A 15,254-nucleotide genomic window follows, 5' to 3' on the forward strand; every position below is an offset into this window, starting at 1 on the left:
ATTTCTGAAATTCTAGCTACAGTTTGCGGCTTCGCTGCACAGAGACCGTGAGAGGTATCAATGTAATTTGAATAACTTTTGATGTCCACCAAATTTCAGCTTTTTAGGGCCAACGCCCTGGGAGGAGTTCGTAAAAGTACGATGTTTGGAAAAACTTCCGAGTCATGCTTAGCCATTTTTGAAGCAATATGGCCGACATTTGGTTGGGCGGACGGCGTTGCCGTAATAATATTTTTTACTTCTCTTGTCACCATCTACCTCTGCGCCAAATTTCCTGATTCTACGATCAGATTTTTTTTGGGTCATTTCCTATCTCTCAATGCATTTTTGGTACATTTGGGGGCGCTGACGCGCCAATTTTTTTTTATTTTAGAAAAGGGAAATAGCCAGAATGTAGAGAGGCACGATTTTTAGAGGTGTGCAAATTTTTGTGACTTTTCGTCAATGTTCACTGGGTGAAAAATAGGGGGGTTGGTCCCGAGAAGAAAGAAAGAAAGAAAGAAAGAAGAAAGAATAATATTCCGATGCGAAAACAATGTTTCCCATTTTTCAAATATCATAAACTATACATTTTCGGAAAGCGCTCGCGCTTTCCTTCCTCATGGTGTGGGTCCCTGGTCACTGACGGGTACTTTTGTTAATTTTGAGTGGGCTCCGCCCACTTTGTGTTTTTGGCCCTCTATACAGTAATAATGTTCAATTTTTGCATTACATGCTTATATGCACGGAACATGCAAGAGATGGGGAACGTATTCGTGAGCTACTTAGCGCAAATGAGTGCTTTATATGGAGATGACGACCGCTTCGCGGTCATCCCAATTTAAAGTGCTCGTTTAGTGCGCACTTTTGCACGGGCTTCGCCCGTTTACAACGGTAATGTTCCATTTTCCTACTACTAATTAGTATGCACGGGGCGTGCGTGAGTGAAGGAGTGCGTTAGTGAGTGTTTGGAAGTGGGCGAGCGCTTCGCGCTCGATTTTCGTGCGCACTACGTGCGCACTTTCGCAGCCGTGCTTTGCACGGCCTTACGAGATTAGTAGGCCTCTCGCCAGCTTGTGGCGCTCGGGCCTAACTAGTTAGTTAATTACATTAGAATGTGAAAGGTAGATCTCCATTCTACTCAGTTAAATCACTTCATTTACCCTGAGGGGCCATTAAAAGGCATAGAGAATGGAGTTTAAAAAAACATACTCACATACTAATATATACTAAAGCACCTGTCTAAAGTGCTGTGTTGTTAACAGTTCCGGGGGGTCAGACGTGAGGAGCTGGACGACCGAAGGAACAAAGGGTTTCTTCTTCCTCTGTGTCCTACAGCTCAACATAATCCGTGTCCCGGTGGCAGCCACTCGGATACTGGATACTAAACATGAAACCTCCCTGAGAATCCTGTGGGCATTACGATTAGCCCTCAGCATGCAGTTATTTTATGTGTATTTTGCATGTATGACTCAGACAAATTCTCCCTTTAGTGCAAAGAACATGTCTTACTGTATATTGTATCTTGAACCACTGTATGCCACTGTTAGCTTCAAATCTTTATCCTTGGGTTTCACTCAAGGATACAGGATACTAACTCAAAGAATCGTTCTGTGAATTTCTTGTTTCTTGTCAAGTTGTTGTTTGTTGCAACCCACAAAAAACCTTAATAAAAGCAAATGGCTGTTAAAACGTGTTGAAAAGGGAGAGGCGGCAAAATCCTTTCTGCGATAAAGACGCTGCAGAGCGAGACGGATTGTATTTATGGAGAACCAGAGCAGCATTGTCGTATTCAGCACTAAAGCCTTGTTTGTTTGTGGCTCTGGTATAAATCCAGACTGTGTGTTGCAGATAATTGATTTGGCCGTAATTGTACATTATACGCGTAAACCACGTAATCACTGCAGTCACTACCTCTGGGCCCACAGAAGAGACCACCTCCCACTCGTCTAGAAAAACAATGGAAATGGAAGACGAACGGAATCAAGATGAAAATAATACACATTTGGGGGAAAAGAGTTGAATTGGAACATCCTTTTTATGGTGTGTCAGAACCCAAAGTGTATCCCATGGCTGTGTGGGATGTTTGCTCTCAGCGCTTTACTTCCCCACTTGCTTTTGATGTTTATCTGTGATTAAAATAAAAATCTATATCAAAGAGCAGAGCCAAGGCTTCCATTTTCTGCACAGCGCCACATGAATGCATAAATCAACAACCGCAACCATAGCCTTTGTGAGACGTGTTTTGGTTGTCTTTAATGTCTGCCTCCTGACATACGTTACACAATTGTCTCTGGTCTTGCATCCTAAATGAATTCCTAAAATGTTTCCGTAGTTCATCCCCTTCACCGCTAGTTACAGGGATGCATTTCACAGATGTATGGCCTGTCCATGAAAGCTTGTCTGTTGAGAGGGCATACTGAAAATGAAAAAAAGATGAATAAGGTTTTGTTGTATCTTGCTTTTGTTCTTTTCTTCAAAGTTAGAGGATGAAGTTAGAGCAAAGATCACTGCCCGTTTTGTTGTGATTTTCTGTGAACAACGTATTCAAAGTTGCTCCATTTTTTAGTCCCAGCTCACAATGAGTCAGTTTCTCAGTTGGGTTGAAATTTGAGGGGCATAAAAAACATGTTCTTTTCCTTTTAGTATTCCTCTAGTCTCGCTCGTCGTCAGCCCACTTTCTGAGCCCTGTGGCCACTTTTATTTTTAAATGTCTCATCATTAAAATGCTTTTGCACAAAGTTCAGTATAGTTTGTCTGAGTTTTGTCTTGCACAAACAAGCTTTTTACAAAATTGTATTCACCCCCAAAGCAGAGACTAAAGTTTTTCTGCTTTATATGAAGCAAAACAGCCTTTTTTCAGCATGAACAGGAATTGGTGTTGAAACTAATTTTTTTTTTATTTACGCTGATCTTTAAGCTTGGAAGAAAAAAAAATCCCCCCCACTTTTCGAGTGGATCCTTAAATCTGCACTTTGAAGTGGGCTTGTGTCTGAAGTGTGCACTCATAAGGGGAGTGAAGGGAGTCTGGCCAGAATATTTTCAAGGAAAAGCTTGGATCTTCCTCACACACCCACTCATGTCTTCCTTATGTTCGGCCTGGATCGGCTCCAAACTGGTTTTAATTGTGCTACAACCACACTATCAAGCACAGTAAAAGTAGTGATATTTTTAGAATTTAACCAAGGCTAATTAAACAAATGATCTGAAATGACTCAAAAACCAACTTCATAATACCAAATGAAAAAGTCAACTAAATGAACAAAAAGCTAATTATTGTGCTCAAAAGGAAAATTGATCTAATTTGTTCTAATGTAATTTATTTATTTTCAATTTATCTATTCATCACAATTTTGCTCCAGTCTTCGATTAGTGGTGCAGTTTGTGTCAAACACATGATAATGGACAACTTGGCAACCACAATCTCTCCAGGTATTTCAGTGTGAGTAGCAGGGAGTGTTTTGCGGTGGAGTTATAAAACACCGTGATACATTTTTCCAACTGAATTATTTCTGATTTTATGGATCTCCATCGAGAAGTATAAAGATTCCCCCATTATTTATCCGTCTAAACTAAATTACTTTCCTTTTCCCTCAACAGAATGTCCATTATTTCCATTGTGCCTTAAAGTGAGGACACATTTTATACAACCTTTAGCTTTTAGATTGTTTTATGATTTTCAGTTGTGCTTAGTTATTCTCAGTCTCTCTGTCTTCACCAGTTGAAGTCAGTCACAGCCGCTTCAGTCTCGTTGTGTGGTCTGGGCTCATGTTCCAATCGCAGAGCCCAGCGGCCAATGACAAGGAGCGGAGGAGACACTGGAAATAGCAGCATCAAACCTCCTCTTCTGCCTTTACAGAAAGAACAATGCACAAATAATGACAACAGTGATGACATATGCTTAATATTCCTGCCCAAATATCAGATTAATAATACGGAAAAGAGCACATCCACTACTTGAACAGCTGGAATACCGTTATAAGCATCACTGCCAATGCAACAACTTTTTTTTGTTCTTCTTCGGCCAGGGGTCACATGACGCTCTTCAACCAATGACCATAAGCAGGAAATATAGTAGCCTGAATAAAGCACTTTGAGAAGAAGGCACTGGCCTCATTCTCAGGCATAGCCCCAAAACTGTGGCTCCGCTATGTCGATGATACTTTTGTAACAATTAAGAAACAAGAGCTGGAAACCTTCTCTGATCACATCAATGCTGTGGACCCACATATCAGGTTTACAAGAGAAGACGCTAAGGAGAATCGCTTGGCCTTTCTTGATTGTTCCATGATCAGAGGAGAGGACGGGGAATTCCAAATAGAAGTATATAGGAAACCTACACACACGGACCAGTATCTGCTCTTTGGTTCCAACCACCCACTACAGCACAAGCTGGGGGTGATCAGAACCTTACAACACAGAGCTCAAGGTGTGCCCACCAGCTCAGAGGGCAAGAAGAAAGAGGAAAAACATGTCCGAAATGCCCTCTCAGCCTGTGGTTACCCCGCTTGGGCCCTCAACAGAGTGAAGAGAACCAAAAAGCAGGACAAAAGGGAAACTGAACAGAGAAGGAAGGGTGTTTCTATCCCTTATGTGTCTGGCCTGTGGGAAAAAACTGCAGAGAATTTTTAGACAACACGAAGTCCCTGTTTATTTTAAACCAGGAAACACTTTAAGACAAAAACTGGTTCATCCTAAGGACAAGTTGCCGACTCAAAAACAGAGCAATGTAGTTAAATCGATCCAATGCAGTGAAGAAAGCTGTAAAGAACGGTACATAGGTGAGACAAAACAGCCTCTACACAAGAGGCTTTATCAGCACAGAAGAAATACAAGTTCAGGACCACAGAGTGCCGTGCATCTCCATCTTGAAGCCTCTAAACACTCGTTTGAAGACGGTGAGGTGAAGGTTTTAAGCAGGGAGAAAAGATGGTTTGAAAGAGGAGTCAAGGAAGCTATTTTTGTTAAAAAAGAAAGACCTTCTTTAAACAGAAATGGAGGGCTAAGGTTTAATCTTCCTGTTATTTATAATGGGTTACTGAACCCCTGGAAAGGTAGAGGACATTCGGATGCTAATCAGGTACTCAGGGTGTTTGAGCCAGGGTCTCACAAAGACAAAGAGGATTCTAATAGCCCATTAAGATTCTGAATAGGCTAGCTCGGTAGATACAAGGGGGGAGTTTCTGTTGAAACAAACAACTCTTTCTAATTCAGGAAGGCTCCTCCCAATGGGCGGGTCTTACCACAGAACAGTATTAATATTGGAGTTCTCGATCTAAATTCTTTTATTGACAATGACTCTTGGATGAGAGTCGAAACGTCTAATTTTTCAAACTGAGTCCAGATGACTACAACTGAAGCTTTTTCTACTATGGAACACGCCTGGACGAATGAGGGATTACACCGACATAGCCTGAATTAAGCATTAATAACAGTGTGGACCTCAGACTCTATAATCACACTCTGTCCAGTCGTGTAGTGTGGACCTCAGACTCTCTATAATCACACTCTGTCCAGTCGTGTAGTGTGGACCTCAGACTCTCTATAATCCCACTCAGTCCAGTCGTGTAGTGTGGACCTCAGACTCTCTATAATCCCACTCAGTCCAGTCGTGTAGTGTGGACCTCAGACTCTCTATAATCCCACTCAGTCCAGTCGTGTAGTGTAGACCTCAGACTCTCTATAATCACACTCAGTCCAGTCGTGTAGTGTGGACCTCAGACTCTATAATCACACTCAGTCCAGTCGTGTAGTGTTGACCTCAGACTCTCTATAATCCCACTCAGTCCAGTCGTGTAGTGTGGACCTCAGACTCTATAATCACACTCAGTCCAGTCGTGTAGTGTGGACCTCAGACTCTATAATCACACTCAGTCCAGTCGTGTAGTGTTGACCTCAGACTCTCTATAATCCCACTCAGTCCAGTCGTGTAGTGTGGACCTCAGACTCAATAATCACACTCAGTCCAGTCGTGTAGTGTGGACCTCAGACTCTATAATCACACTCAGTCCAGTCGTGTAGTGTGGACCTCAGACTCTATAATCACACTCAGTCCAGTCGTGTAGTGTGGACCTCAGACTCTATAATCACACTCAGTCCTGTCGTGTAGTGTGGACCTCAGACTCTATAATCACACTCAGTCCAGTCGTGTAGTGTGGACCTCAGACTCTATAATCACACTCAGTCCAGTCGTGTAGTGTGGACCTCAGACTCTATAATCACACTCAGTCCAGTCGTGTAGTGTGGACCTCAGACTCTACAATCACACTCAGTCCAGTCGTGTAGTGTGGACCTCAGACTCTATAATCACACTCAGTCCAGTCGTGTAGTGTGGACCTCAGACTCTATAATCACACTCAGTCCAGTCGTGTAGTGTGGACCTCAGACTCTATAATCACACTCAGTCCAGTCGTGTAGTGTGGACCTCAGACTCTATAATCACACTCAGTCCAGTCGTGTAGTGTGGACCTCAGACTCTATAAACACACTCAGTCCAGTCGTGTAGTGTGGACCTCAGACTCTATAATCACACTCAGTCCAGTCGTGTAGTGTGGACCTCAGACTCTATAATCACACTCAGTCCAGTCGTGTAGTGTGGACCTCAGACTCTATAATCACACTCAGTCCAGTCGTGTAGTGTTGACCTCAGACTCTATAATCACACTCAGTCCAGTCGTGTAGTGTGGACCTCAGACTCTATAATCACACTCAGTCCAGTCGTGTAGTGTGGACCTCAGACTCTATAATCACACTCAGTCCAGTCGTGTAGTGTGGACCTCAGACTCTATAATCACACTCAGTCCAGTCGTGTAGTGTGGACCTCAGACTCTATAATCACACTCAGTCCAGTCGTGTAGTGTGGACCTCAGACTCTATAATCACACTCAGTCCAGTCGTGTAGTGTGGACCTCAGACTCTATAATCACACTCAGTCCAGTCGTGTAGTGTGGACCTCAGACTCTATAATCACACTCAGTCCAGTCGTGTAGTGTGGACCTCAGACTCTATAATCACACTCAGTCCAGTCGTGTAGTGTTGACCTCAGACTCTATAATCACACTCAGTCCAGTCGTGTAGTGTGGACCTCAGACTCTATAATCACACTCAGTCCAGTCGTGTAGTGTGGACCTCAGACTCTATAATCACACTCAGTCCAGTCGTGTAGTGTGGACCTCAGACGCTATAATCACACTCAGTCCAGTCGTGTAGTGTGGACCTCAGACTCTATAATCACACTCAGTCCAGTCGTGTAGTGTGGACCTCAGACGCTATAATCACACTCAGTCCAGTCGTGTAGTGTGGACCTCAGACTCTATAGTCACACTCAGTCCAGTCGTGTAGTGTGGACCTCAGACTCTATAATCACACTCAGTCCAGTCGTGTATTGTGGACCTCAGACTCTATAGTCACACTCAGTCCAGTCGTGTAGTGTGGACCTCAGACTCTATAATCACACTCAGTCCAGTCGTGTAGTGTGGACCTCAGACTCTATAATCACACTCAGTCCAGTCGTGTAGTGTGGACCTCAGACGCTATAATCACACTCAGTCCAGTCGTGTAGTGTGGACCTCAGACTCTATAATCACACTCAGTCCAGTCTTGTAGTGTGGACCTCAGACTCTATAATCACACTCAGTCCAGTCGTGTAGTGTGGACCTCAGACTCTATAATCACACTCAGTCCAGTCGTGTAGTGTGGACCTCAGACTCTATAATCACACTCAGTCCAGTCGTGTAGTGTGGACCTCAGACTCTATAATCACACTCAGTCCAGTCGTGTAGTGTGGACCTCAGACTCTATAATCACACTCAGTCCAGTCGTGTAGTGTGGACCTCAGACTCTATAATCACACTCAGTCCAGTCGTGTAGTGTTGACCTCAGACTCTATAATCACACTCAGTCCAGTCGTGTAGTGTGGACCTCAGACTCTATAATCACACTCAGTCCAGTCGTGTAGTGTGGACCTCAGACTCTATAATCACACTCAGTCCAGTCGTGTAGTGTGGACCTCAGACGCTATAATCACACTCAGTCCAGTCGTGTAGTGTGGACCTCAGACGCTATAATCACACTCAGTCCAGTCGTGTAGTGTGGACCTCAGACGCTATAATCACACTCAGTCCAGTCGTGTAGTGTGGACCTCAGACTCTATAGTCACACTCAGTCCAGTCGTGTAGTGTGGACCTCAGACTCTATAATCACACTCAGTCCAGTCGTGTATTGTGGACCTCAGACTCTATAGTCACACTCAGTCCAGTCGTGTAGTGTGGACCTCAGACTCTATAATCACACTCAGTCCAGTCGTGTAGTGTGGACCTCAGACTCTATAATCACACTCAGTCCAGTCGTGTAGTGTGGACCTCAGACGCTATAATCACACTCAGTCCAGTCGTGTAGTGTGGACCTCAGACTCTATAATCACACTCAGTCCAGTCGTGTAGTGTGGACCTCAGACTCTATAATCACACTCAGTCCAGTCGTGTAGTGTGGACCTCAGACTCTATAATCACACTCAGTCCAGTCGTGTAGTGTGGACCTCAGACTCTATAATCACACTCAGTCCAGTCGTGTAGTGTGGACCTCAGACTCTATAATCACACTCAGTCCAGTCGTGTATTGTGGACCTCAGACTCTATAATCACACTCAGTCCAGTCGTGTAGTGTGGACCTCAGACTCTATAATCACACTCAGTCCAGTCGTGTAGTGTGGACCTCAGACTCTATAAACACACTCAGTCCAGTCGTGTAGTGTGGACCTCAGACTCTATAATCACACTCAGTCCAGTCGTGTAGTGTGGACCTCAGACTCTATAATCACACTCAGTCCAGTCGTGTATTGTGGACCTCAGACTCTATAATCACACTCAGTCCAGTCTTGTAGTGTGGACCTCAGACTCTATAATCACACTCAGTCCAGTCGTGTAGTGTGGACCTCAGACTCTATAATCACACTCAGTCCAGTCGTGTAGTGGTCAGCTTTGCTTTAATTTCTTGGTTGTAAATACTCTTAAGCAGTGTTGGAAGTAACTGAATACATTCACAGAAAATGTATTCAGAATTTGTGAAAAAGGTTTACTAATCTTATAAAACTGTGAAGCAAAAAGCCATTTTAATCTTGTTATGTGTTTACAATATAGTATAAAGCATTTGAATCTGAAACTATTCCAAGTAATCATAATACTGTGGTCTTATTGGACCATGCAACACAATACATTAAAAAATACATTTTAATGCAGGTAGTCTTCGTAACACTTTTTATACATACCTAAAAGTCCTGTTTCTCTCAGTCGAAAGATTTCTTTAAATGATCAAAACTCTGATTGAATGCATTTTAATTTTGTCCAGTGAAAAAATAACAATTGCAAATAGTGTGGCACTGGTTGGAAGAATAGAAATGGCTGACAGGTTCATCATACAAACAAGATCTGTGTGAAGAAAATATAGTGATCATTTCACTCAGTTTTGATTTAAATCTTACACGATGCTCCAACTGGGCCCCACCCCTTGATTCTGAAGTGCAAATTGTATCCCCAAATTGTTCTGCATAATCCTGGTTACTGTCAGAGGTATTATATATTGCTTGTTTGCGTTATGAAAAATATGTCCGCAAACCAAGCACAGGGCAAATCCAATGAGTTCAGAGGGTTTGCATTCATTGTTTTTCTGCTTTGTTTGCATCTCTATCAGCCGAGGGAGAATGATTTGCGTGGCCCTGGCAATCGCTGCAACAGAAGCTCCATATTGTGCAAGGAAAAATAAATTGCTTTTTTGCCAAGATCATGGTTCTGTGTGGATATGAGAATGGATTCCAATAGCAATGCCATTAGTTTCATATCTGGCTCTGATGAGAAGTCGGTTGCTTAAACTTAGGAACATCTGCTTACATCAGTCGCTGCGGGATTCACATGTATCGGAATGAATGCTTTTTGAGATGGGTTTGTGACATAGACGTATTGGTTGTCTTTTGATTTGCAGATTTTGAATCTGGCCATCACAATTGCTATATTTCCTGTCAGAGGTTGAATTATTATTATTATTATTACTAAACATGTAGAATGTACCTTTCAGTTTTATGCAGCTAAAATCTGGAACAGTCTTCCTGAAGATGTGAGACAGGCTTCTACTCTGACAATGTTCAAATCTAAGATAAAAACTGTTTTGTTTAGCTCTGCATAATATGACTGAAAGGATTTTCTATGCACTCTTCTCTCTTAAACTGTTTTGTGATTTCTGTCATGTCTTTGTGATTTTAATGCATTTTTTCTTGTTGTGTGAAGCACTTGGAATTGCCTTGTGTATGAATTGTGCTCTACAAATAAACTTGCCTTGCCTTCCCTACAAGATTTAAACATAATTGTTTGGTTCGCTTTATTCCTTTGGACTGAGAAAATAGGACTGGCAGCTATAATATTAACATGGGAACTGTTGGCATAACAGTAGTGTACACTCAAGTTGTTGTTGTTGTCTAATGAATAAATATACTTTTAATACAACCTCTAGTAATACAAAGTATACAAACAGAACAAAGTAAGAACAGGCAGTGAGCGAATCTTGGGATGGTTGATACGGGGGCAGTTGGAGAAATGGTGTCTTGTTTGAAGGAGAATAAAGATTACTCAAACATGTATTCATTACTTCATAGCTTTGAGTGGAAAATTCAATCATATGAATATAATATGGTGAAAATCTCCTGAAAGTCATTTTTGCATTATAGGTCTATATGGCCTGGTGTTGCTACGTGCTCCTTTCCATGGAGACCATCACATTGAAGTCACAGTCAGGTCCTGCCCTGAAAGGCAGGGCATCCAGTTTAAAGGATAAGAGATTCTGTATTATTTTTTGGGTAGATTTTTTTTATATTTCTCCCACCTCTGATCTCAAAATCTTTTCTATATGTGCAGTCTAATCCCTTTTCCATTTATAACCGTACTTTTTCATTGTCCCCTGTTCTTTTCATTTTACCCATACACTTTTCACTCATGCCTTTATCTCCACCATTCCCACTTTTCCAATTGAACATCATTTTATTTCTGCCATCTTATACCTTCCCTTGTACCGTTCAATTTTTGTGTGTATCTTTCTGTGCTCCGCTCTTCCTTATCTAAATCCTGTTGTGCATCTCTCTATGTGTGTGCACTTGCAGGGTGGAGGCAGCGGGATACCAGCGAGTGCTCCAGGTGGATCTGGAGGTAAATGGGCTGATGGTGGTGGAGGGGGCTCGGGAGGTGAGCTGGCAGGTGGAGTATCCGCTCACACGAACCCTGACCAACGAGGTGCTGACCCTCCTCGTCATGGCACAGCAGGACCTGGGCGGCATCGTGCCTCTCGCCATGGTAAGAGTCATCATTAGTGCGGGAAAAATATGCGATACTCTTTGACAGTGCTTCTGAGAGTTCAATTTGCAATTTTGACACTGCAAGCTGAATGAAACGAGAACAAAAATGAACATTGTTTTTTTTACCTTGTCAAAATATAATTAGGAATATAAGTTTGGAAAAACATATTCTATGATGATCTTTCAACTGCAACACAGTATTTTAAACCAAACTGATGCAGTGAGTGGCTTCTCATTTCTGAAACAACCATGTGGAAAGACAAATCCAGTGGTCATGGAAAAGATGTCAGTGTGTTTGAGAAGGGTCAAATCATTGGCTTCAAGCAGAGAAAATATTTAAGGAGAAGCAGAAACCAATCTACTACAGATTTGAAACCCAGTGAGAGTGTTTGGAACGAGCTGGAGAAGACTTTGTGCAGTGGTCACTCTCACATCGTCAATACAAGATGAACTGGTGAGAAATAATGCAACACAGTAGTTATTATTGCAGAAGCTTATTGAACCTGTGCCACCGCAAATTTGTGCTGTAATCAAAGCTAAAGGCGGTCCTAACAAACAGTGTGTTTAACTTTTTTCTTTGGACAGGCAGTGTAGATATAGCTATTGCTTTAGCTTTAAACAAAATTCAGTGTGTCCCTAAACAATAATTTCCTCTTTAAAGTGTCTCTACATTTTTGATTTTGGATGAAAATTTGTTAGTCTATGTTTTATTGATAAAAAAACATATTTTTATTATGGATTTAAAATGGTATCCCTTAACCATCTACACCCGATACCATTCTGCATGTGTTTGTCATTCGTCTGCTGGTTCTGTAAACATGTGTGTGCCTTCACCTGCGACTGGCACAACAGTGACTGATCAGGTGGGCCTGAGGAGGGAGGGAATGGGTAATTAATTGGCGTAGAACATTACAGGCGATATTACCAAATTGCAAAGTGCAATTTTGTCCTCAAGACATTTTCAAAAAATATTGATAAAGTCTCTTTGGGGAGTTCATTTTAATCCAGTTTCAAATTGAAAGCAGTCATTTTAGGGGAAAGAAATTCCAACGTTTAATGCATGAAGCCTCTTCTTGTGCCAGAGACGTCATAAACCCCGGGTGGAGGTGGTGAGCTGTCTAGATACTAAAGGCATAATGTCCGGCATTTCCTGCCACCATTGCAATGTTCTGAGGTCATCTGCAGGTTGCTACAAAAATGTGCCTTCTTTATGAGATTTCTCACTCCAGCAAAAAATATAAAAAGTGTTGCAATAAAAACAACAAACATTGTGTACAAACATCGGTGTATCTAATTTAAATGGCTAATTGAGTTATGGTAATAAGCATGTGGACATATTATATCGCACTAATATAATTATTTTCTCAAATGAAAACAGTTCTGCATGTAGCCAAAAGATAAGAGTGGTTTTAATTGTCTTTCTGTCGGCCACGTAACATCCACATGCCTCTGAGCAACACGTAACCTTTTCTGAGGAAACAGGGCAGAGGATGCATTTTAGTCTCTACACATCCTCTAAATACTCCACTGTTCTTTCTCTGTTTTTATTTGTCTCTGTCTGTCACCTTAGAGGAGTGCAATCAAACAATGAGGTTGGCAGTGCTCTTCAGGTAGTTCTAAAAGTAGATCAAGACCCTCCAGTGAACAGCAGGATCTTCATTGCTTGGTTGCTTTCAAGTGTCATAAATCAAACCTTGTAATATATGGCATTTGCTTTAAGAGTCTGTACAGCTCATTATAACCTGGAAGTCAACAAGGATAACAGCAGAAAGAGAACAGCTAGCGCTTGAAAGAACCCAGCTAACACTTTTTGTTCCCAGAATATTCCCTGAAAGTTACTTTCGGTTATCCTGATAGATTGGTTTGAAATTAGTTTGATAGATACTAAATTAATCCGTCAGGGAATATTATACAAAGAGCTGGTAGAAAATGTGGATTGTTGCTTCTCTGAACGTTTTGGGAACATTACACAGGTTAACATTATTATGTTTAAACTTAAACATCACCCTTTTTATAATAAAGGTTGAATAATGGGTAGTAACAAAAAAAAGCTCATGTTATTTTAAGGTTTAGTTGGAACCTCTTGGGAATGTTTGTCCTCTAAACCTTTGGGGAACAGTAGGTTAGAACTTAACCTTTAAAACATGTTAGCTTTAGTTAAACACAGGGCTGGACTGGGTGAGAAAAATCGCCACTTGACTTTTTGATCTGGAGCAGCCTACGTGACCCCAATTGAAGTTTTAGTGCATTTTAGATTAATCATACTTAGTTGTGGTCAATTCTACCCAATTTATTGTTACTCACACCAAATTCTTCAAGGTTGTATTTTGTTTCAAATTCCAGTATAAGCCAATGCACTTTAAAAGAAAACAATGCTTTAACTGTTGATTTTTAATTGGTATACAAATCCAAATTTTATAATTTAATTTGAATTACTACTACTAGTTTCCATCTGGTCCCCATGTTCCCCCAGAGTGTGCTTGTTAGAAACGCCCCTGGACGTGGTGCGCAGCAGTGATCAGTGGTTTAAAGTGGCCCCTAAACACTCCAGATTTCACAGACTTGCACCAGGACATCTGCACTCAACTTTTTATTCAATTGGCTAAACATTATCAGAACAATTTTGCGACTATGAGAACAGGGGCTGCGGCACGGGACGGTTGCTGGCGTGGCTCGGGCGTGGTCCTGGTCCAGTATTGCTCTGTCGACTGACATTGGCCGGACCAGGTTACAATGTCTGTGGGCTCGCGATGAACTAGAGCAGTGCATAGGAAGTGAAAGCTGATTGAGAGTGGCCCAAAAGTGCTCCGGTGCTCCCGATGCCCAGTCCTGGTTAGTCTTAGTGTTGCCTGGTGTTTTCCCTACTTTGTATTTGTCTCAATGCGAACAGTCTTTTGTTTTATTACATGCCATATTCGCTATAAAAACAAAAGGACAATCAGCGACAAATTATGCTAATTGCGAAAGTGAGATGGTTTCCATTGCAATTGACAATTCAAAACTAATTATTCTATCAAAAGTCCTCAAAAAGGGGTTGAAACTCAAGAATGTGCCCAGGCCAAAGACGCCAACAGGAAATATGTTTTAGGTGTCACACTGTAGTCAACAGGAATTTTAAACGTAATTATATACAGTATGACTATGTAATTCCATTCTTTTTTAGTAGAAAGTTAACAGATTGGATTCATTATTATCAAATCTGAATTGACAGTTAATTAGCAGCTCCGGGATTAAAGTAAAAGCTGTTATTTAATTGCACATCACAAGTTAACTTCAGCTTCTCGAAACGAAGCATGGGAGACAGCAGTCAGAGCCGCACTCATCCATGTATAAGATGTCAAGCGCCGTGCTCAATGAAAACGCTCCACTCAATCACTTCAGGTTGACACCACTACAGAGGAGTACAGACGCACGCACACTTCCCCTGCACCTGGCTGTCAAATGTGAGCTCCAGGACTGTGCTGAGGGCCAGGCAAAAGAGGGAGAGCTAGAGGCAGTTTAAAGGGAGACAAACCTCGACAAAGTGGAAGATGCCAAGTGTTTCTGTTCTGTAGTCAAGTCCTCTTGGTGCTCGATGACAGTTCTGTGGAAGGTGTTTGCACTGTTCTTAAGCGTACTCCCTGGTTGAGCTGCAAGCTGAATCACAGTCGGATCGAAAGGGCAATTGGCCAATCGCAAAGGATACAATATTTTAAGCACCAAAATTTCCTCCACGAATGACAAAGTATCTTTTGCCAATTTCAGTCAATTTTCCGTATCTAAAATGTAAACTTTGAGCTGAATCACAAACACAATATTTGCCAGTAAAAAAACGCAGATAGATATTTTTCCTAAATGGGAACTACTATTACTTTGATTCTGGAAAAAGTTATTTTTGCGGCCTATATTTTAAAAATAGGATTTATTTAAAATATAATAGCCCTTAATGTATTTACTCTTT

At 41.7% G+C, this 15,254-nt stretch overlaps 1 protein-coding gene across 1 annotated transcript in view; it reads left to right on the forward strand.

Annotated features, from left to right (window-relative positions):
- Window positions 1-15,254, forward strand: part of LOC140368302 (transmembrane protein 132C) — a 179,322-nt gene that overhangs the window by 122,182 nt on the left and 41,886 nt on the right. The window contains exon 5 of the mRNA XM_072455279.1: window positions 11,123-11,312. Within this exon, the coding sequence (XP_072311380.1) occupies window positions 11,123-11,312 (190 nt within the window). The remainder of the gene's footprint in view (window positions 1-11,122; window positions 11,313-15,254) is intronic.

The sequence above is a fragment of the Eucyclogobius newberryi genome, unplaced genomic scaffold (genome assembly GCF_026437365.1).
Source record: "Eucyclogobius newberryi isolate DKJ021-1_F unplaced genomic scaffold, fEucNew1.0.hap1 SCAF_2, whole genome shotgun sequence".
In the NCBI taxonomy this organism is placed as follows: domain Eukaryota; kingdom Metazoa; phylum Chordata; class Actinopteri; order Gobiiformes; family Gobiidae; genus Eucyclogobius; species Eucyclogobius newberryi.